General features: G+C 43.0%; 2 protein-coding genes across 11 annotated transcripts; one reads left to right on the top strand and one right to left on the bottom strand.

The window, feature by feature from the left end:
• Nucleotide 1: 1 nt before the first annotated feature.
• On the top strand, nucleotides 2-11,849 carry gpsm2 (G protein signaling modulator 2). Of its 5 annotated transcripts, none has more exons than XM_018676861.2 (16): nucleotides 2-137; nucleotides 2,214-2,252; nucleotides 4,306-4,681; nucleotides 7,085-7,306; nucleotides 7,386-7,521; nucleotides 7,641-7,780; nucleotides 7,935-8,058; nucleotides 8,194-8,309; nucleotides 8,847-9,002; nucleotides 9,093-9,201; nucleotides 9,302-9,431; nucleotides 9,543-9,619; nucleotides 9,844-10,032; nucleotides 10,140-10,299; nucleotides 10,423-10,613; nucleotides 10,765-11,849. In XM_018676861.2, the coding sequence occupies exons 3-16, from the start codon at nucleotides 4,617-4,619 to the stop codon at nucleotides 10,951-10,953; spliced, it is 2,004 nt and encodes a 667-aa protein (XP_018532377.1). In that variant the 5' UTR covers nucleotides 2-137; nucleotides 2,214-2,252; nucleotides 4,306-4,616; the 3' UTR covers nucleotides 10,954-11,849. The 5 variants fall into 5 exon arrangements, with proteins under 5 accessions (XP_018532377.1, XP_018532379.1, XP_018532376.1 ...); XM_018676860.2 differs by lacking the exon at nucleotides 2-137 and adding an exon at nucleotides 1,069-1,305; XM_018676863.2 differs by lacking the exon at nucleotides 4,306-4,681.
• Nucleotides 11,672-23,900, bottom strand: wdr47a (WD repeat domain 47a). 6 transcript variants are annotated; one of them, XM_018676854.2, is made up of 17 exons: nucleotides 23,615-23,900; nucleotides 21,827-22,041; nucleotides 21,319-21,402; nucleotides 21,028-21,112; nucleotides 19,817-19,948; nucleotides 19,418-19,594; nucleotides 18,816-19,327; nucleotides 18,607-18,724; nucleotides 16,769-16,950; nucleotides 15,681-15,926; nucleotides 15,536-15,599; nucleotides 14,926-15,083; nucleotides 14,487-14,656; nucleotides 14,226-14,396; nucleotides 13,990-14,121; nucleotides 13,575-13,820; nucleotides 11,672-13,257 (listed from the first exon to the last, which is right to left on the bottom strand). In XM_018676854.2, exons 1-17 carry the CDS (start codon nucleotides 23,846-23,848, stop codon nucleotides 13,115-13,117), a joined length of 3,069 nt encoding a protein of 1,022 aa, XP_018532370.1. In that variant the 5' UTR covers nucleotides 23,849-23,900; the 3' UTR covers nucleotides 11,672-13,114. The 6 variants fall into 6 exon arrangements, with proteins under 6 accessions (XP_018532370.1, XP_018532372.1, XP_018532371.1 ...); XM_018676856.2 differs by having other exon boundaries at nucleotides 21,827-21,996; XM_018676855.2 differs by having other exon boundaries at nucleotides 13,575-13,793; nucleotides 23,615-23,899.

The following is a 23,900-nucleotide window of genomic DNA, read 5'->3' as shown; positions in this document are numbered from 1 at the left end:
TGGCAGCATTAATAATGTACAGGGCAGCGCTGAACGTCTGGAGCCGGACCGGCGGCGTACAGGCGGAGTCTGGTTGCTAGGTAACGGTGGTGAAACCCCAGCTACCAAGAAACCACTGAAGAAGTTAGTGAGCTTGAGTAAGTAAAGACAGATTTGGACGATTTCTTGTATCTTTTCAACAGTCTGTAAGTCAACCACCCAAATCCTGGGCATGTATCTGAGTAGTAAAATAGAAATATAATAAAGTAAATCTATAAAAGAAATTAAAGTACGCGAATTGTAAATAATAAATATTACAAAGTCAAATGAATGAATAGAACTAGAAATATATAAATTAGCATTCAGGGTCTATAATATGTACAATTTTACACATATCAGTAGCTCTCTGGCAGATTTACAAGTCATAGATTTCAGGGATTTACAATACAAGTGAAATTGTTTATAAAGAGCATTAAAAGTGTGTGGGGTTTACAGTATTTTTTGTCATTGTGAGAATTGTGTTAATCAGCAGATTTTCTATTGTCTCTCTCTTAACCTGTCCATACATCTACATGTGATCTGAGGTCAACAGATGCACTTGTGTCCTGTAAACATGCTCTATGGTTTCAGTTGCTGCACTGCAGAAGGAACATTATCAACTGAATCTTAATCTAAAGGATTCACTGAAAGGATATATATCATTGATCGAGTGAATTGCTTTAGCTTCGCATAATATGGGATATTGTAAGGGTTCCGTTTTTAATCATAGTACTTTAGCAGGATCCAGGTTTTTAACATCAAGTTCACTGCTGAATTGTTTGTATAAATCTTTGGTCAGCATCCGTCTGAAAAAGTTGTTACATTTGTTATGAGGAAATTTCAGTTCCTCAAAATACAGATTTGGTAACGCTGATGTTGAAGCACGATTTTAGAAAGGTTAAAAGTTGTTTAATCCCCAGGTACCATAGGCCCTGACAGCTCTTGTACCTTATTATAATGATTCGTCATCTCTTTTCTATTCAAATCTATTGGTCCAATGAATGTTATTCGGGGCGTGGTTATCTTTGAATGTCGTCCTCTGATTGGCTGCGTGTCGAAAACACATACGCTAGTACAGCCGCAAGGTTTTTCTTCTTTTTCATCGAAGTTAAATCCAAGTTTAGCAAAAGTTTAAGGATAATGTAGAGTTAGGCTCGATATAGAACCGTTTGTCCCTAAATTACAGCCGTCCAGTGTTTTTTTAAATGGACCCATGTTTTTTATTCTTGTGAGAACGTAAAGAAAAAAAGAGGAGAAGTCACCATTGTTCGAACTGGATCGTCTAACGTAAGTTTAGCAGCTAACATGCTAACATGCTAACTTGTAGCTGGATCTGACACTGTAACCCAAGAAATGTTTTCACTGTCCACGGCTGTGGCTTCGATCTGGTGTAAATATCAAGTTACCCGGCACACCAAACCTCTGACAACAGTATCCATTATGACAGTCTGGTGTTTACATTCCACTGCTAAGTCAAGTGTCCACATTGAAGAGTAAAATCTGTATGAATGGAGTTGATAGTAACAGCGAAGTTTGCGTAATCAGTGGTTTTATTGTTTCTGCATGCCCATATGAAATGTCTATAACAATCATGTGTGTTGGTCAAAGTATTTTAAAGAGTAGTTTCTGTTTACATAATACAGGCAATTATAGTAATTGTACAACTGCATTTTGTCTTACACGATTTTGACCAGTTTCAGAATAATTAATGCCACACTGTACATGCATTCATGTTATATACTTTATACATGAGACATCACTCTCTCAACACTTTAGTATTTGGCATATACATACACTCAGTTGCCAGTTTATTGGGTACATTTGACTAAAACGAATACAAACAGTCTTGTAATAAATATTTAAATGTTTAGTTTCTGGTGAAAATCTTTTAAAAAGATGTTGATTCAAATTATGGTCTTACTGGTAGGTGTTTTTAATATCTAGACTGCCCTCATTGAGTGTGGTTTATTAGGTTCACCTTGTTTATTATGTACAGTAGGGTTTGGGTGGATGTACCTAATAAATTGGCAAGTATATAATCTGGAGCATTTTGTTTATTTAGTCTACAATCTAATGTTATGTCAAATATGTATCATAGTGTCCATGTATATAAGCAAAACTGTTAGTATAAAGACTGCAACACCAGTTTATTTTAGATGTAAAGTTATTCATGGTCACAACACTTTTCTTTGCAGGCTTCCCAGATTTCCTGTTCCTGTGTGGAAGAATTACCGGTCAGTATCCCAGTACTTATTAAGTTGTTTCTTTCTTTTGTTTTGGTGCAGGATTTTGCTGGCTCACGGTGTACTGCTGAGCGGTGTTTCCATATTTAGATTTTGCAGTCAGAGGCAGTAGTCATTTTAGAACATCAATGGGCTGTAAGCACAAAGAAAATAGATCACATCTGCTGTGTGTTCAAGATGAAATCATGTGCTGTTTGTGACTCAAGAAGAGTCAGTGATTACCTCCTGTGATGCTGTCATTATCATTTGATGTGCCTTTAGGCACAAATCATTTCTCCACGTTACACACTTGTTCATGCACACTGTAGCTCTGTGAGCAGGGTAGGGCTCTCGGAAACACACCCAGTTGGCATACAATGGTGGAAAAGGCTGCATGTACGCTGGCACACATCAATTGGTGATTATAATAATATGCAGGAACATGTACTGCACAAACCCCCAAAGCTTTGGGCTTTACTTTTTGTCTGTTCACAGCAGCAGGAATAACAGGCTGGGCAAAAAGACAATTTGATTCTCATACCCTTTTTTTTAGACTAGTTGTTTAAACACAGTTTCTTAGCATATAAGTTAGAAATTACCAGAGCCTGTTTTTGTTTAGTTAATTTGTGGATTAACGTAAGATACAAGCCTCTTCTTTAGAAATGTGTCGTATCAACAGCAAAGTTTCTCCTATACTCACTCATGCCTGTGCACAAACACACAAGCTCTTAATTCTAAGTTTAGTATCAAATATCCATGGTCTGTGTCTCTGTGAGAGAAATGTATCTGCTTTAATCTCAGTTGGAAAAGAAATTGACATTAAGGAGGTACGATTGAGATGCTGCCTACTTTTTTGTGCTATTTTGGTTGTTTTAGATTTGTGCTCCTCTTGCACTATGAGCTCAGTGCTGAGCTAATACATGTCAAAAATAAAAAAGTGCCACCTCAGCATGCCTATTACAGGGCAAAAGTCCTAATCCCAATTACTTTACACATACTTGCCTCCTTGTTATATATATATGCAGAACTGGGCCTGGATTTATACATTTAGAATTTGACTATTAAGTTGAAATAGCTAGTCAAGTAATAATCTTCTTTTTGATTTTACAGTTTGTTATACTTCATACTCTTGGGCTCTGTTTGTTTGTTCTGTCCTGCTTGTCTTTGATGCAGCCAGTCCAATGCACAGCTTACAACCAAATCATTTCTCATATGTTCACATCGTTGTTTTGTTAATAATAGGAATACGCTAAGATAATACCATAAGATAATCATTTAGCATGCTAATCTGTAAATTCATATGCACTTTATGTGACAGTCAGTCACTGTTTTAACTATAAAGACACAGTATAGATGATCTATGGTGCTCTGTATCAGAGAAATGAAAGATGTCCTCTGTCTCTGAAAGTCTTTTCAGTACAGACACTGTCTGTTTATTGTGTCTCTGTTGTCTTTTAGCTGTTATTTAGCATAAAGAAACAACCCAGTTCGCAAATAACTGGTCTGCCCCATTTCCCATTTTGTGTATGTGCAGAAAGGAGGGGCTGATGGGTTAAAGTTGGGGGACAAATGGGTGTGGCTAGTATGACCTCATGGAGGAATGAGGTAATAGTTGCTCTGGTCTTTGCTTGGTGCAGTCTATCTTAAACCACATAGCCTGCTTATCACTGTCCTTTCCTTTGGTGGAGGTCACATTCACACAGTAGGTTCATATGCTTATCTTTTTTTTTCCTTTGTAAGAGGTGTCTGGTCTGTTTCAGTGCTTGTTCTTTAATTTAGTGACATTTTTCTTCACAAATCATTGCAACTCTCTGCTTTCTCTTAACATCCTGAGGCGTACATAGCTCTCTCACCTTGTTGCAATGTAGAGCACATACGCACATCTCCAAGCCCGGATGAACTGAGTCACTGTCTTAGACTGACAGCTTGCCTGTGTTGACCCCATCCATTCATTCCCTGCTCCCTGCCTGCCCCGCTTGTGCACGCTGCTGTTTGGTTGGTGTTGCCATGGCACTGTGTGGCCAGGATGAGGCTTCACATACAGCATCTTGTGTTCTCTCCACAGAGAGGGCAGCTGACGAGAGATTGTGGGGCAGTGACGCAAAACACGCTGTATACGAAAGCAGCCGTGCGGACTGACACTCAAGACTCTGCAGCTCTGTCTAGCACTCGTGGGGTTACTGTTCCTTGTCAACATTCAGCAGAGGGACATTCACACACTTCACCACATTGGTTGACATTTTTGTTTGGATCGCCTCCTCTTTGTCCACTACCTTTGACCAAAGATTTATTTTTCTTTCTTGTTGGCTATTGTTTTTAAACGCAACCATTTTTTCGGGAACGAAACTGGGATTTTCCCTCATATTATGCACTTCAATGGATACCAGTGGCTCATTGATAGGCACGCGAGCTCAGGAGCAGTCCCTTCATGTCCGCTACAGGTAGGAATCTCCTCTCTCAACTAAGGTATGGTTGTAGAGTAGAAAGTGTGGTTCTCTCTTTTAGCTTTTTATCTTTTCTCCCTCATTACTTTTAGATGGATCAATTAATGAAATAGTTTGTTGATGGTTAAGAGAAGAAAAGCTCTTATATTTGCAGTTATTTTACTTGTTACGTAAGATGGGTCAGTGTCAGGTAACTGATGAGGTATTTATTTATTTGGGGTAGCGTTGCTGAAGAAGTGATGGTATTATTGGCCGGGAGTCCCTTTTTACTGTGCTTTCTGTGAGTTTGTTGACTAAAGGCAGGTGAGTTTCTTAAAAAAGGCATTAACCAGCTGTCCCTATGTACCCAGGTAAAGAGCTCTGGCAGCAGGTGTGACATGCCAAACACAGAAAGACCCACTCCAGCTTCAATATTTAACAAGCCCTGAAAAATTCATCACAGGTTGGCCTTGTTAGTCGCCACGCGTTTATCCAGCGTATTTGGATAGAGCAGGCCTCCGCTAGGTGGGAGTTTCGTTTTTTCCTATACATGCTGCTGTCAGGATGGTTATCCTTAATTAATTGATTCCATTATACCACACTTAAGGGGCTGCTTGTGTCTGACATGTCTAATAAAGCTATTTAGTACTCAGCAGAGCTTTAATCTGTTGGGTAATCTCAGGTGACCAGGTCAGAAGAGAGAGCTTCCAAGAAAGAAAAGCAGATTAATGAAGGAAATGCTGGGTTAGCAGTTTCCTTGCTGCCATGCATTGGAAGTTAATACTGTGACAACATCACATGCGTTTCCCTGACAGTTTTCCAATGCGTGATGCTAAAATGTCTCTGTGACGTCAGATGGCCAATGGTTTTGATATCACAGGAAAGGAAGGCTATTTTTAAACTTTTTTTAGACTGAAATGAAAAACAAGTGCATAGGATACTAAGTTACGGTGACTTAATCTCTCCATGCTTCAGAGAAAGAGAAGCAGCGTCAGCCTGGAAGTTTTTTCCAGTGGAAACCTCAGTAGATGCCTCTCAGATGTTCCATGTGCTGTTGTTGTTGTTGTAAGACACCAAAAGCCAGCAGGTAGGCTAGTGTTTGCCACAGCTATAGTGTTAATAATATGTTGTTAACTGCAGTAAACAAAGGCTCTTCTAATGTAAGACCTAAGATTGCTGATTACATAAGGTTTATCGACTATTCAGGAGACCATGTTTGCCTTTGTTTGCAAATTATAGCCTAGCCTGATGGTGAAACAAGCAAGTTTGTGTGGTGATTTTGTGTCATTTTAAGAGCACACCAAAGACAGTGTAAGTTTTACTTCACATGAGGAATCCAGGTTAGACTTTGTCTTTACATTAGTGTTTCTGGGTCAGTTTTTGAGAGCTTTCTGACAAAACCTTGGGTTGGGAACAGGCGGAAAGCTTGAGATAAACAAACTGAGAAGACTTTGTGTGAAGCCGATCTCTTCCTGACAATGCAGCTTCCTGAAAAACAAAAGTTGGCAGACCAACAGTTTTTGCTTTGCATAAATAGACTGCTTAATCTAAAGATAATCCATCTGCAGATAAACCACCAGCCATTGTCTAACACTCCTTTCATCTGGCCCTGAAACACCAGAGCTGAACTCATTTGTAACTTCATAAGACTTGGTTATTGAGTTGTCTTGGAGGACTCACTACAAACTGTGCTGAAAATTATATCCTATGTGTTTACTATGTTACAAGAAGACATTTGCTTCATCCTTTTGATCACATTGTGTTTTGAAAAATAACCAACAGCCTGGGTTTTCACTAACTTTATTGTTAGCTTTGCAAGCGAAATTGTCATAAATTTATGATAATGTGAGTTTGATTGTTTTTACTTTTATGAACCAGCTCACAAATCACAACTGTCAGAGCATCTGTGAACATGCATCTGTGGTATGATGACTAAAAATGTTCAGAAGTAATGTGAAAGCATACAGCTTGTAGTTAATGGGCTAAAACATCATTAAAGACATTAAACACAAAGTATTTAAATTATTGCCCTCTATTTTATTTGTTCTGTTTAATATTCAAAAAGCGTGTCTGCTCTTTACTTTGCTCTTTACATTTGACTGTGAAATGAACTCACTTTACTGTCTGAGGCATGTCAAAAGGATGTCAGATCTACCATAACAAATAAACCCTAGTTTGAGCCATTGTTCTCTGTAGGTGGAAGGAAGCAAGCCAAACAACATTCCCTATTGAAAGCCTTTGCTTAGAAAGAGGTGCAGTCAGTTGGCTGTAGGTCACAGCCAGAGAAAATCTGTTTCTCTGTAGCTTCTTTGATTTTGGTTTCATTACTGCATTTGGATTGTAGACACTTTTTTTCCTTGAGGCTCAGCCAGTCCAGACAAGGCTACTAACGCACTGATTGTGCTTCTTCGTCTGCTGTAGGATGGAGGTGTCCTGCCTGGAGCTGGCGTTGGAGGGGGAGCGGCTCTGTAAGGTGGGCGACTACAGAGCAGGCGTCTCCTTCTTTGAAGCTGCCATCCAGGTGGGCACAGAGGACCTGCAGGTGCTCAGTGCCATCTACAGCCAGCTGGGCAATGCTTACTTCCACCTGCACGACTACGCCAAGGCTTTGGAGTTTCACCGACATGACCTCACCTTGACCAGGTTAGACCTTACAACAACCCTCCTAACTATAGTGATAGATCATTATTTTAGAATTGTTAACATAATGTGTCTTATATAGAACGATTGGTGACCTGCTTGGAGAAGCCAAAGCCAGTGGAAACCTTGGCAACACATTAAAAGTGTTGGGGCGGTTTGATGAGGCTGTGGTTTGCTGTCAGAGGCACTTGGACATAGCGAGGGACATTAATGACAAGGTGAGGCAGCAGTGTATTCAAGCACATAGATGATAGTGTATACAGTTGAATATTCTGTATGTATATGTATGAAGACAGAGACCTTCAGCACTGACATGGTCTTCCTGGATTTTTGTCAGGTGGGTCAGGCACGAGCCCTGTATAACTTTGGGAACGTCTACCATGCCAAAGGCAAAAGCATCTGCTGGAGTGGAGCTGAGCCTGGAGATTTCCCAGAGGACGTCATGATGGCACTGAGCAAGGCAGCGGAGTACTATGAGTAAGTCACTCAGTGTTTGTGGGTTTTTAAACATAGTAATCTTTCATTATACAGTATATATTAATGACACAGTGCCTTGCTGCTATTATAACTACTATATCAAATATCTGTAGTACAGTGCTAGTTGCTGTCTGACTTGATTGTGGATTTTCAGGGCAAACTTGGCGATAGTGAAGGAGCTCGGAGACCGCGCTGCCCAGGGTCGAACGTACGGCAACCTCGGAAACACACACTATTTGTTGGGAAATTTTCGCAAAGCCGTCACTTCTCATGAACAGGTGTGAGGGAGCGCTTAAATCCAAACTCCATTATTTAAGAGTTTTTACTTATTTAAGTGTGTTTTTACTTAAATGCTGTGTTTCTAATTATAGCGACTTTAATAAGAGAAATAACAGAGTACGTTTCTATTTCAGCGCCTGCTCATAGCTAAGGAGTTCGGTGACCGCTCTGCAGAAAGACGGGCTTACTGCAACCTGGGGAACGCTTATATCTTTCTGGGGGAGTTTGAAGTGGCAGCAGAGCACTACAAGTAAGCCACTGCCCCATGCATTTATCTTCTGTAATCATTTTCTGTATAAAACATATGACAGGGCACAACACACAGTGTTGGTAAAGTCATGTTTTTCTTAAACAAGGGTGTCAGGAGAAGTAAGAAAAAATGTCATCACTTCTTTATATATATATAAGTTGTGTAGTTTATTTTGACATTTATTTCTGTCCTCATTCTTGACATAAACCACAGCAGTTTTCTCTGAACCAGCAGTATAGAGGGTGGTTTACGGAGCTACAGCACTACGTCATCAATTTTCTCTCTTTCTGCAGAACTTCCATCAAGATGTAAATGTTGGGTGTGGTGTGAACTGTCACAACTGCTCCACTATGCATAAATTAAGCTTAAGTTTCTTTTCTTCTTCCCATGAGAATCTGTAAAAAAAATCTCAACATCTAGAAAAGAGGAACAGTGTGTTGTTTCCAGACTGTCCTTCTGCTGTGATGTATGAAGCCAGAGGCAAATATTGAGGCCTGTCTGCAGGGTGTTGACCTAGCTTGTCTGTGTGTTTGTCAGGAGGACACTACAGCTGGCGAGGCAGTTGAAGGATAGAGCTGTGGAGGCCCAGGCCTGCTACAGTCTGGGCAATACCTACACTCTTCTCCAGGACTATGAGAGAGCAATAGACTACCACCTCAAACACCTCATCATAGCCCAGGACCTCAACGACAGGTACACACACTCAATCACTTATGGCAATAGGAATTCATGCTGATATTCCCTGTACTTTAAGTAAGCCCCTGTTCATGGATTTTGCTGCAGGATCGGGGAGGGCCGTGCATGCTGGAGTCTGGGGAATGCTCACACTGCACTGGGGAATCATGACCAGGCCATGCACTTTGCTGAGAAACACCTGGAGATCTGCAAGGAGGTATATGAATGAAATGTTTAAAATTTTACCACAACAGATAAAGATATTGTACAGTAGTAAAGCTAACCTTCCTTTGTGTGTATGCTTTGTTTTTTCAAAGACTGGAGACAGGAGCGGGGAGCTGACGGCTCGTATGAACGTGTCCGATCTCCAGACAGTTCTGGGTCTGAGCTACAGCACAAATAACTCCACCCTCTCAGAGAATAAGGATATAGACTACAACCTGCATGGTAAAAAACACACACACACAACAAGCACCTTGACTCTTACCTGTATGTGATTTATTTTTTTTTTTAAGTATTGTTTGTGTAACAGGTGTTAACGGTGTTCATGTGTTTTAGGAGCGAGGCCCAGGATGAGCAGAAGACACAGCATGGAGAATCTGGAGCTGATGAAACTCACTCCAGACAAGATGAATGTAAGAACTGATTTTCTGTGACATAGAGTCCCCTAACCCTATTTAGCACATGCTGTATGTTACATCAATGCTCAAGTCATGCTGCTAAAACCATTATTTTTCAAGTTTTATCACCACAGATGATTAAATAGTTAATCTTCTCCCAGTTTTGTGTTTCTCCTTATCATCTTTTCCCCTCGTTTCCTCCTTCATTGTGGTAACTAATCCATTTCTGTGCATTGAAGGGTCAGAAGTGGAACAGTGACATCCTGACCAAACAGTCCAAACCTTCCCTGGCTAAAAGCTCCTCCAAGCTGTTCTTCGTCAGCCGTCTGCGAGGGAAAAAGTACAAAGCCGGTGGCTCCAGTAAGGTCCTGCAGGACACCAGCAACACCCTGGACACCAGTCAGGCCCCTCCACAGGGGCCACAGAAGGTACACACAGTACAGGAAGCACTCAATCGATAACCACACACACTCGATCGCCAAACATGGTCTGTTCTGCTGGTATTCATGTTTGTGTTTCTTGTGTGCTTTATCAGCGGCTCAGTCCTGAGATGCTCGGAGACGAGGGCTTCTTTGACCTGCTGAGCCGTTTCCAGAGCAACCGTATGGATGACCAACGCTGCTCAATACAGGATAAGGGCAGCAGGTTATCGTTAAACAGCGGCCCAGAGTCACCTCCAAGAGCCATTAGGAAATGTGAGTCCCTATGTCCAAACATTCAAAAATTCACCCACAGTAAAACTTCTGTTTCATGCTTAAATAAAACTTGTCTCTTGTTGATGGTTTCTGCTGCCTCTTTGATTCTCTCTAACTCTGCAGCTGTGTCTGAGTCGGCCAACGTAGCAGGCGCCCAAGGCCGGCGGTTAGAGGAGTCGTCAGCAGCAGGGGGAAGCCTGCCCGGCCTCAGGCTCCATCAAAACAGCAACCAGGCCGTGCTCAGCCACCTGATGGCCAACGCTGACAACGCTGAGCCTGACGACAACTTCTTCGATATGCTTGTCAAGTGCCAGGTACCTGATTGTGAAAAAGGCTGAGAAGTACCCACCGCACATTGATAAGCATTCAGCGCATTTAATAGATAAGAAATTATAATGTGCTTTTCCAAACAAGAAACTTTTAAAACCCATAATTGAACCTCAAACTCATATTCTGTCTTTCCAGGGGTCCCGTTTGGATGACCAGCGCTGTGCCCCCCCCCCCCCTCCGGTCCGAGGGCCCACCGTACCAGACGAGGACTTCTTCAGCCTCATCATGCGCTCTCAGGCTAAACGAATGGACGAGCAACGTGTCACTCTGCCTTCTGCAGTGAGCGCCGCAGCCAGGCCCAGCTCCAGCTCCAGCTCCAACTGAACTAAGCACTAAAGGGACAGACAGGTTTTTTTTATTTCTTTTTTAAATGTCATGAAGGTGTGGACAGCATTGTGATTGGCCAGTCGGGTGGTCATTCATAAAAAAGCCTTGTGTCTCTTTCTGTTGGTCCTTTTGGACAAAACAAAGCACTGTCAGCATTATATGTAGTACACCGTATGGAAAAATCTCAAAATAACGAGGACGTGTTTCGCACAACTTGCACAACACCAACAAACTCTCAGTAGTATCAGGGACAAAAGTGTTGTTGTTTTTTTTACTTGTTTTTCATGATTGTGTGCTCCTGCAAATTACATTTCACCCTATGTGTATTTTTCAATACACAACTGCAGTTATGTTTGTATTTATTGTACATTTCCTAATTGTCATGATTCTGCCGTCCCACCACTATGATGTAACATGGTTATACTCACAGTGGACACAGGTACAGCACTCCCTTCATGTATTTTGTTTATATGTGAGGTTTTTGTTTGGTTTAAGCGTTACCGAGGTCAGACAGAGGAAATTATCAAAAACTATTTTAAGCAAAATATTTGATAAAAAAAATGAATTTAACCCGTGCACCCTAATAATCTTTTGTACTAAATGTTCTGAGTGAGGTGAGAGGAATAAAGCCTCATTCTTGTAGTCATCATATTTTCACTTTTTTAAAAATCTGTAATGTAAACTGTTCATTTCAACAAAATACAGAACAAACAGCTTGTGTAAAAGACACTTTATTGAACGTACCAGCAGTCAGACTTGAGTTAGCTTGAATTAATTTAAGTCACTTTTAGAAACAAGAATTAGAAAGGCTTAATACAAGAGCCACTAGCATTTCCAAAACATACTAATAACTGTACATACATAAACACAACTGAAATAAATACATCTATGTACGTATTAGTTTGGCCTCATTTGTTAAAACAATATATACTATACATTAACATAAAAACTTAAATATGCATCTTTGTAAGTAAGTCAAAGTTAAAAGACAAAGTGCGCATGTAAAATACAAGAAAAGAATACAATGCATATGCCCCAAATACTGGTTCTAAATAAATATCAAAACACCCGTGCTTCCATTCAGATTTCATTGTGCATATGGTTAGACCCTTGTTATGGGCAAAGACTGCCACCTACTGTTGTTATTTTGTTACAGCAGCAGACAAGTTTTTAAACACTGGAAAATCCTAAAATGAATGCTAGGGCGCTCAACCAAAAAAACGCACTGTATTTCCCTTTGATGCCGACATAATAATGACCTTCCATTGCAAGCAAGCCATTGCAAGACACTGTAACAGCTTCAGCGCAAAAACACTGATTTTCAAATTTAAAACGAATGCACAAGCTAATTTACACATTTTGAATTGTAGTTATGCAGTGGACACAATAACATTAGACATTGGTACATCCCACTGGGAGGCAACAGATAATTTGACGTCTGCAGATTCAGCCTCCTGGCAGGAAAAGCTCACTACTGACACACTGAGAAATTACATTTTACACCATAAATTCCACGTGTTTTCCCCAAAACAATATAGCAGCATAACACCAGCTCTACGAAAATGATATGCAAAAAGAAGGAATGTAGGATTTCTCAAAATGACTGACAAAATTTGATCCTGAAAAATGTCCATATTATCTTTTTTTTCCTTTTTTTTTAAAAAACATTTTGTTATGGAAACTGAGAACTGAAGGAAGGCACCATCATGAACAAAGCACTCTGTCCTGTCTAACCTCAACAACTCCTCAGTGAAACAGACATGCAGCAATTAACTGGTGTGTTTAAGGAGTGAAGTTGTAGGATGATGACACCATGTGGATTAAAGGATGAAGTGAGAATAATGAACGAATGATCCTGCTGTTTTACCCCTCAATGTGACGACAATCAGTGGGGATAAATACAGTGTGAGAGATGTGAAGACAGAGGAGGAACATGCAACATGTGTGCTTTTGATGCGTCACAAGTTTGTATCCATTTGGTTTCCTACAGACAGGAGGAAAAGGCTCATTCACCTGTGTGTGTGTGTTTTCAGGCTGTAAGTGTCAAGTGTGTTGAAAGGGTGTGACTGTGTTGATAGTGTAGGTGGAGCAGTGTTGTTTTAAGGGAATGCTGTGTCTTTTAGAATATAGCAACTGGTTGTCTGTGTGTGTGTGTGTGTTATGGATTGTGTGTCCAGAGTGTGACCGTGCGGTCAGCAGAGGATGAGAGGAAGGATAGATCTTGTGTGTGCCATCGACACTGAATCACCTTGTCGCCGTGTTCTCCCACCACGGTCAGGGGCAGCTGTTTGGTCAGGTCACCTGGAAACACAGCAAACACAGCTCAGACAGGCAGATATGTTGTTATGTCACACACCTGCTTAAGGCAAAAACCCCAGACACTTCAGGTGCGGAGGTTCAGAACCCAGTTCAAATAACTATTGTAGCTACTGTAATAAAATTAAATAGGATTTTTGAATCAATGCACTGAAGCACCTTAAATTGTTAGGTGTTTCATTTTCTGGTTTAGCCAACAGCAGGCTCTCCTCTCTTGTCATTTTATCCATAAAGTGTTTCTCAATTGACTTCCCAGAAAATGTACTACATCTTTGGACGAAGACACGTTCACTGAAACGTACCTTGGAGGTTGGTGACCATGACTTTTGTGTCGTAGGAACCCGTGAGCAGGTAGTGCGCCCCGGGGGAAAACCTGACAGATCGGACGTCGCTGCTGTGCGGCCGGTACACCTGCACGATGCGACCTCCTCTGATGTCATACAGCATGCATGCGCTGTCTTCCTGCCCTGTTGCTAGGAGACGGCCACTCGGATCGACTGCTACCGAGGCAACGGGACTTCCTGTAGAGTGAGAAAGGAGGGGTATGGCTGTAAAAAACCAGCACATGATTAGCAGTGAAAAATCAGAGGACCATTGTTTTCTTATGGAGAGCACCAGCAGACACTATGGAAGCAGATCTACTTGTGCTGTCATGTATTGCTCACAATTTCCAAGTGATGCCTGTAGGTGAAAGTAGACACGAAAGTAGATCAATACCTGAGCCATGGAAAGCGGTTCCCACTACTCGGACACAGCTGGGCACCCTGAGGTCCCAGAAACGCACTGTCTTGTCTTGGGAGCCAGAGGCGATCATCCAGCCTCCCCATGTATACAGAGACAGAATGTGACCTGGGCAGCAACAGAAGGCAGAAGGAAATGACACATTTTCTGTGTTTGACTCTGCACTTCATGTCTTGACTTCAGAAGGACAGGTTGGAGGGGATGAGTGTTACCTGTGTGCCCACTGAGCGCGTGTAGACCCTGTCCCCTCTGACAGTCGGTGGTGTAGATGTTGCAGTCTCCTGCTCCGGCACTGATCAAGATGGCTCCCCCGCTTTCTGGACCCTCCATGAAGGCCAGGTCTCTGATGGTTCCATCATGCATGCTGAACTCCAGGTCTGGGCCTGGGACAACAGAAAGACACATAGAAAAATGAGAATACTGCCACCTAGCAAACACGACTCATCGTGCATTCACGCACAGAGCGTGCTCACCTGTGGCGTTGCACGTCTCTGCGCTGAAAGGTAGAACTTTGACATATTTGTCATTGGAGCCTGTAGCCAGCAGCTGCCCGCAGTGGCTCCAGGCCACACAGTAGATGGAACCTTTGTGGTGTTTGTTCCTCTTGAAGCGGACAACTGGCTGCTTTGTTGGACTCGAACCGCTGAGGACAGGAGAGGAGAGATAAATGGAAGGAGAGAAGATGAATAAACTGGTAGACATTCAAACAAGGCAGTCTATCAGCATCCTCTATGTTGTATAATGCCTTGAAAGTGCGAAGCACTGGGTCGCCAAATTAGGTCGTGGTTCTACAGGTATGGGGCATGCCACACTGTCAATTATATAGATATTTTTTGAATAGAAGGGGCTACTCGTGATATCAACAAGAAAAAAGTTTGGACATTGTTTTTGAGCTGATTTTTCACAGGTTACCTTGTGTCCACTGTTTCTGGATAAGCACAAACTCGTAGAGTTTTGGAGTTGGATCCCACGGCATACAGTGATCCAGACGGGTGAAAGGCAACGGCACGAATAGCCTGAGTATCTTCCAGAGTGTGCACGGGCACAAACAGACTTTTTGGCTTGTCACCCTGAAAACACAGCCACATATGAAAACATGTTAACACACAGATTACATGATATTAGCAGTATAATCTACTCTGATCGTCTGTGCCCTATGACATCCGGTACTCTCCTGATGCTGGCGTGACATCACTGCCATTCAGATGAAGCTGTTATAATCTGCTTAGTCAAATTAGCATTACTCTGTATCGTCTTACACTATGACGAAAACAGGAGGGAACGTGATGAACTTTAAAATCAGATCAGAGAAGCTAAGAGGAAGCAGCCCAAGCAAATATGACACACAATGAATAATTAAGACTGTGGACGAACAGAAGTCATTTCAGGTTCATTAATTGAACAATTGTATATTTGATGAGGTATAAATTATTTACAGCAGATCTGAAAGAACTGTTTGAACATTATTTTCAGTGCTGGCTTTGTTGCTTCTGTGTTAATACACTTTTCCTTTGCTGCCTACCTCTTTACTCTGGGATAAGGATCCTGGAGAGTCACCTTGTTGACCTCCCATGTGTTTCTTCCCACTGCCAACAAACAGGAAACACAGTCATCATCAAACTCACGAGCCCCTAATATGAAGCATGCACAAACAAAAACACACCTACCTTTGAGAGACAACGGGGGATTCGTTCAGGGGCGGGACTATGCGCCCCCCCACAGTGCGCTGTGGGGTGCTGCTGAGCACCCCTCCCCCTTGAGTCCTGCTCTGCTCCGGGGTCACAGATGGAGGGTTGTTATTGTCTTCGGAGGCGGGCGTGTTCCCGTTGCCATTACACTGCTGGGTCAAAGACTTCACCTCCTCCCCTAAATTCTCCATACCCACATTTAGCTCCTCCAGCTTCTGGATGGACCTGAGTAGCACACACACACACACACACACACAAATACACACACTGACATTCATTACCTCTGCCTCCATAAAATGATTTCTCTCTATTTCATCCATTTTTTTTTTCAAGAGGGAAAAGGAAAAGGAGGGAAGCTACTTCACATTTCATTTCACTTCTGAGTGCTGGCTCTTGGTGCGCTGACCGAATTGACAGGCTAGTTAAATCTAGTTAAAACTACAAAGAGCATCAGGACAAAAGAAATCTGATGTAATGATGTCATTATGCACAGCTACCCTTGTGAATAATGCAGAGGTTACACAGACGAGGAGAGCTAGGGGAGAGGGAGGACTGGGAGGAACTCTCGGGGGACAAATCAAAGGGCCTTTGTCCTGCTGACAGAGAGGGGGAAAAAAGCAAATTTCCCACATGTCATTTTTGTCATGTTGTTGAAGCTGAATGCAGTCTTGTGGTTTGAGGGCATGCTAAAGTTGCCAAGGTAGATATGTTAGATTTTTTGGGTGCATTATTCAGATACACAGGAGGTGACTGTCCCATGTGATGTGATGCAGCTCAGCACCACAGATGGTGCAGTGTGGACTGGAGGCGGGTTTTGGGGGAGGTGTGTGTGTGTGTTATGCTAGGGAAAGCCACATGGGACCCATCATTATCAGGGCCTTAACATGTCTACTTGTCCTTGTCTGACAGCTGCTCCTCTATACAGTAATTAGCAAGCTTGATTCAGTCAATGTGCACTAGAGCTAATCTGAAAAGAAGTTTGCCATGCGACTTGACAGGAGTTTACATGTTATGTACAATATTTGCAGCCCCTGTCTGAAAGGGGGCATCTCTCGCCATGTCCGTACCTGTTGAGGAACTTCTCAGTGAGGCTGTGCTGCATGTCGCTGGGCGGGGGCTCCTGTTGGACCCCTCCCTCCAGCAACATCTGCTGGTAAATCTGCCTCTGCTGCTGCTTCTGCTCCAGGTGTTGCTGCACACGAAGACGCTGGCGATAATACTCCTCATACTTCTCCGTGGAGTCACGAAGCTGACGATCGAACACAAAAGCATTGACCGTGAGTGGAATACTACATGGACACTTTTTCTTTTTTCTCTCTGCACCGTGCATTCAGAAGGCCGTGCTATGTGGACTTTAATGGATGGTGGCACAATTTTGCACATACAAAACCTAATATTCACTCACCCACAACACACAGTTAAACATGTTTAAAATCCACTGCCAGCTCCTATTAAAACTATTCAAAGTCAGCATTGTGATCATGAACCCTGCCCCACCCCAGTCTTCTGTCAGTTCAGATATTACAGGAGGAAGGAGGGTGAGACAGAGAGCTGAGGACAGCTCACTTCCCCCCTCTGTCCTCTGCGTCCTGTCCTGACAATCTGATGGGAACGGATCTATGTCTGGCGAGGAGGGGGAGACTGGCGGCCTGCCAGGCAGCGCTGGAAAAAGGGATGGAGGGCAGGGAGGAAGACCAAAAAAAAAAAAAAAGGAGAGGGTAGGAGTGTGACAGTGAGATCACAAAAGCCCCAAAGTCTGCTTCTGTTTCTGGCCTCCTTATGTGTCTCCAGGGTGACGGGCAAGGCAGAGCAAAGCACTAACTTCACACTGAGCTGCGCAGGGAGCTCAGAATAGAAAGCATGAGACAGACAGACACAGATACTCTGTTAACACAGTGTTTACAGGCAACATGAGGGCAGTAATGACTCATTTTTGTGGTTAAGCTTCCAGCGTTGTGAGCCATGTGTCCCAACTGACCTGAGATCAAATCCACCTGGGCTTTTTTATCCTCCGTTTCTAACTGGCCCAGTCTCTATCCTCCTTTGTTACTAGCTGGATATTTATAACAACTGGCCTTAAGCTTTGTAATAATCACAGTAAAGACAATTAAAAAGCAGACAAACAGAATTAAATCATTTGCAAATAAGTCCCTGTATGAAATCTTCTTACTTCTGTTAGCCTCTTTTTTCTTTATATTTTGATAAATTAGCATCATTAAAAGTGTGCTATTAATTAGCTATTAGCATTTCCTGTTTGCAATCAAACTGTTTATCAATGGATATTTAGACAATCACTGGATTACTTTGATACTGAAGAAAACTTCATATTGTGATGATTCTCAGGCAAGTTTTGGAGTGTTAAGGACGGTCTTTTTTCTATCATTTCTAAACAGATTTATGGTCTTTAATTGCAATGGGACATCCAAGATAATCATATCCTTGGAAAGTGTGAGTCACACTGAGTCTAAAAATATCTGTATTATGTCTGCATGTTACACATAAAACAGCCCATTTCTCACATGCACAAGGGTTTAAGGTACTCCTGAGATAGTGGAACAGGATGAAATCATACAAACACTACACCACAAACACATCAAAACTAGGTCAACTTCCCACAAAAAATAAAAATCTCTCATACAGAGATCATCACAGGGCTGTGATGGACTGAGCCATGTTAGCTTTGACAGTGACTAGGCTGCAGTTCAGACCTGTAGGAAGAGGATGACTCAGACACGTAATACTAAAAAGATTAATCAGACCTGGCCTATATTCAGACGTGCTCTGTAGGCAACACCCATCAAGGAAAGACAACAATACAGGGACATAATAAAATACTGGGACTGTGCAATGTGCAATGTGTGACATGCAACAGGTCTAACGAGTTAAAAAGGCCAATGATGTTTACCTCGTTCCTGTCATCAGAGCCAGCTGACGGTGCGTCTTCGCCCGGGGCTGAGGCAGGACGCAGGTTCTGAGCTCCACCTGAACTCATCATTTTATCCACAGGCGTGTCTGTCCTCGACCTTCACGGAGAAAAAACACACCAACAGCAGCAGATTATCTTAGACATTATTTTGACAGAAATGGGTTCAGCTCCAAATCTGAGCCCCTTACGTTTCAGGGGATTCCTCAAAGATGCTGTGGCAGTCGGAGCTCTCCATCATGAGACTCCTGCTCAGACTCTGCCCTCCTGCTCCGGGATAGTGGAAGTTGGCGAACGAGTGGGACATGGGAGAGACCCCTTTCCCCGGAACTGCCTCCCCACCACTCGCTCTCTTGTCTTGGCCGGACAGCCCATAGGACAATCCGTCCAACGCCGGGTTCAAGGAGCGTGACATGTAGGTGTCGGCGGACTGGGGGCGGCGGAGGGGGGAGGAGGGGTATGGAGACAGTTTGCTGATGAGCGGGGTGAGGAGGTCAGCGTAGCCGGTCTTGGCGGGCTTGACCAGGCGGTCCACGTGGATGTTGAGCTGCTTCTGTTCGAAGGCGCAGGAGAAGACACTGTGGGAGAGGTTCTGCATCCAGGAGAGCATGGACAGGTCCAGGTCGTCACAGCCGTTACCGCACAGCATGTCGACGCCCAGGAGGACCTCGCTTTCTGTGATCTCTTCGCCCGTCGCCTTGCTCTGCGCACAAACAGTAACAGCAACTTAAACACCGACACATTGCTTCAGAGGTACAGAATCGGATCACAGCTTAGTTCTAGCAGTTCAAACCTGGCAGAACTCCACACAGCACTCATACAGGACTCCCTTGAGAAGCAGCTGGAAGAGTCGATCCTTGCTGGCTTTGAATCCAGCTTCACTCAGCTTCCTGTCTGCTGGGATAAACTCCGCCACCATGGTGCAGGCCTCCTCAAAACACTGCACCCTGGCCGTGCTCGGGTTCCAATCCTGAGGGACCCGAGTTAAGAGATCAGACAACAAGATAGACGCTGAACACATAAGGAACATTATCAACAAAAAGAAATATGCTACTGATGCAACGGTGAAGAAAGTGCACAGGAGAGTCACAGCACACTGTAAATAAACAGTGCAAAACAGTATAAAAGTATGCCTTATTCTTTAATACTGAAATATTATTTCAGGTGCAATCCACTATAGATAAATTCTTGCCTTGAACTCAGCATGGTTTGTGAGGCGAGGCAGCGTCAGGAGCAGACACAGTTTGCTGTAGTCATCTTTAGAGGGACAGAACTCCTCCAGGGCATGGAGGCACTTGACTGCTTCCTGCATGGTGAACTCCAACTGAAAAACATGAAATGCATTTCAGACTAGAAGTTCCTCACTGAGCAGCAGGGATAGAAAAAAACAGTACTTTTTGAAGGATCCTTTAAATGTCAGTTCAAAGGCTGAAAAAAAAACAAGACCAGCTGCACGGCTCATAAGAAAGAGAAAGAAAAGGAAGGACATCTTTCTGTTCTTATTCCTAAATATTTATCCTAAACCATCCTGAAAGTCATTGCCAACACACATAACAGCCGACACACACACACTCCTTTGCCAGTGAGTGCATAAACCGATACCATGTCCGCAGATGCCCTAAGAGGTCTGATCTAATCCAGTTAATAGGACGCGATAGCTCTGGCACAGTGTCACAAGCTGCATCCACTGCTACACCATGTGACAGCAAACCCACAGCTAGCCTCATTTAAGAGTATGAATAGAGAAGAAAGAATGACTGTCTCAGCATGTGTGATCATAAAAAATAGTGTGTGTCAGATTTAATTAGGAGGTTTTTTTAATTAGGCAAATTAGGATTTACAGAGTCGGTTTTAATTTAGAGCTGTCTCTCAGTATTTGTTTTGAGAGTTTATGACTGGCTGAATCAAGATGGTCTCCAGGACATCACAGGTGAACCTGTATATTCTGTAAAATGGCTCATTCTCAGAAACACGGATAGTAAATCATGTTTTATCAAAGGCGCACATAAACATCTTAATCCAGATTAAGTCCTTAACTGCAGAGTGGCCAATAGCCACGTCACTCCTTGCATGCAAATGTAGCCACTGTTGAGCACACACGCACACAGACACGCAACCTGCCTCCTCCTCCTCCCTTTATTGTGAGTGGTTTGTGCAGAGAACTTGCCCAGTTGCAGTTTCAGACAACACGTATTAAAAAGCACTGTTTACTTCTCTTCTCGTCTTTGAGCCTTCATTGTTTACTGCCATGACAACCAGTGACAGTCGGTGGGAAGACAAAGCAGCGCTGTTACAAAGTCTTAATAGAACAGAGATCCGAGGCTTAGGAAGGTTTGGGAGGCTGAGATAATATAAACCATGCTGACAATCTGTGAATTCAACAAATGTAGTGTTTTGACTCACGTGCTGTGGCTCATCCTCTGCAGACATGGCGTTATTCACACACAGAGCCTCCAGAAACTTCTGCTTCAGAATGATGTAACGAAACCTGAGTGCAACATACCGCGCAGTTGTTACTGCTGCTTAAAAGACAAGGAGTTTGAGTTGTGTTGACGCTGCTTGTGAGCTTGGATGCTATGAACCACACAGGGTCTGGTTAACTGTGGTTAACAACTAAGAAAAGGAAAAACAAAACGTCCAAAAAAGTATGCATGAACTTGAACGTACTGAAAGTGATTCGAACAGTGAACTCACCTTTTTCTGTCAAACTTGTCCATGCACTCTAACGGCTGAATGAACTGTAAAACCTCATCCCACTGCCCATCAAGAACCAGTTGCCTGAAACAGAGAAAGGTCATTTTTAATATGCACCTGGAACTGTGTCCTCAAATCTAAATATCCTGCTAATGTGCAAATTATGACATCCTAATTGCTGCAGTATGTTCTTAATAAAGGCGAGCCACAGCAAGATGAGACACGCTGTTTGCAGACAGTTCAGACTAGAAGGTGAAATACCAAAATGTATTTAAGAGTTGCAGATGATACACTGCTGGCTGACTTTCAAGGAAGCACTCACATCTAATGCATGGGTGCAACGTTACACTATCTCCCATACAGAGGACACTATCGGAAACACTAAACTTGTGACTCAAACAGCCGCTCGTTGTTCCTGTGCGATAGTACGCAGGCTTTTTGGAGCTGCAACCTGAGACGACCACAAGCGAACCACACGGGTGCGATTGCTGCTGTTGAGTTCAGCTACCTGAGGAAGAGCATGTCGTCCGAGTAGAGCCCGTTGATGACGCCACTCTCCTTCTCCAGAGCCAGCATGCTAATGTGCAGTTTCCTGGAGTTGAGGAAGTCCAGGATCACCTTGATGATCTCTACCTCCTTCACATTTATGGTTTCTTCCGCTGTCATGGTGACGACGGGCTGCCACCGACGAGAGCCGTGAAGCAAAACACGAAGGGAAAAAAACTGCAATCAGAACAGTTTCTGCATTATTTCAAACAACCCTGAGGTAGGTGAAGCAGACTTGTGATCAGGTTTACTCTGAATCTCTGACCCAGAATGAGAAAATATGGTTAAAGTAGGACAGTTATTCAGTTACTGAATATTGATATGACAGCATAATCATATCATGATAATATCATCTCCAACTATTTTTTGTCTGAATTCACTAATAATAATAATGATAATAATTCACTGTCACAAGTCTTGAATTACTGAAAATGAAGAGTTTCTTTTATGTAATTTTACAGGCACAATCATGTCTAGATATCATTGTTGTTATTGTGATGGTGATTTCAGCCATATCATTCAGCCCTGAGGCCAAATTCCTCTTGTAGAAGGCAGTTGATGTGCAGATGCTTGAGTGAAGCTTGTCAGTGACTGTGGTTTGCTCCTAAACCTGCATGCATGGAACTGCATCTATCTGAGATGAATGGTGCGTCATATTGCAGGGTGAACAACAAGAGTCATACAGATTTTCTTCTTTATCCACAGGCTGATCCGCTTTCATCAAACATACATGAGCCTCCTGCCAGCACCTGCTGTAAAGTCTCCAAACAATGCTTCACCTACTCTGTAACATCCAAACCTGACAGCAGTGGAGTCTGATGATTTGCAACAAACTCTTGTTTGCATGTTCAAGTTATCTTTGGGCTCAGCCTATTCAAATGAATGTGTGGTATTGTGCAGATGTTCTGAGCCTGAGACTCTGCTCTTCAGGATCTGATTTCAGCACTGCCCAACATTATACAGCTGCTTACTCTTATTATAATTATTATAAGAGTCTGGCTTTACCTTGTCAAATGATCGGGCCACAGTGAGGGCAGTGTCTGCAGTGTGTTAGCTCTGAACCACATTCAATCCAAATTTCTAATAATGCGATTATGACAACATACACCAAACAGACATGATTTGCAGAGGCTAAGTCAACAGAGGTTGTTGAGTTATAGTATCTAACAGCTTGAAAAGGATACGCACTCCTCTTCCACATGTTGTGTTTACACAGGAGAGAATAGTCTATTATATTACTGACATGGTAGTAAACCGCCTCTAAAACATTTATGGTTGTCTATCTGAATGGTGAGCTTGAACGAATACACACAAGTTCAAGTAAATCTAGCGGAAAAGCTATTTAACCGAGCACACATTTACCCAGGAGGAGCACCCAGGCACTGCAGTCCTGCTTAGCTAGCATGAGGGATGGTTAGCTAATAACACTGGCTCTAAGCCACAAGTCAAACAGTATAAGAAGCTTAAGCTACTTGTTAGCCTCACATAGCTAGTGAATTTAGCGACCGGATTACAGCAAAACCAACAAACAGCTAGTTACCGTTGGAGCTCATACAAAGCTGACTAATTTAACCGGCGGTGGGTTAGGAGGGACGCTGATAGCTAGCCAGGCCGAGAGAGAGAGAGGCATCATCCGCTAGTTAGCTGGACGGGCGGGGTGCGCGCTGACAGCCTCCAAACCGTCAACACAAATCCGCCTGTGATTAATACTCACCTGTTTCTAAAAATACATGGGATGAAAACGCGGTACCCTGGGTGTTTCCGTGCTGTTGACAGATGCTGTCGCGACGGTACCGCTCGGTATCGTCAGTGCTGTCCCTCCTCCCGCTTGTCTGACTCTGTCCCCTCCTTGCTGGATCTTTCTCTGCCGCTCCGCTGCGGTCTGTTGCTGTTGCTGCTGCTGCTGCTGCCCAGCCCTGCCTGCTGCCTGCCTTCTGCCTGCAGGAGCACCGCCTCCATCCATCCATCCATCCTCCACACACATGAAACTTCACAGGCAGCATAAAGATAATGGAACTGAGATAATAGGGTGTAAC

The sequence above is a fragment of the Lates calcarifer genome, linkage group LG4, assembly GCF_001640805.2.
Source record: "Lates calcarifer isolate ASB-BC8 linkage group LG4, TLL_Latcal_v3, whole genome shotgun sequence".
Taxonomy (NCBI): Eukaryota; Metazoa; Chordata; class Actinopteri; family Centropomidae; genus Lates; species Lates calcarifer.
This window is presented reverse-complemented; position numbering and strand designations above follow the sequence as displayed.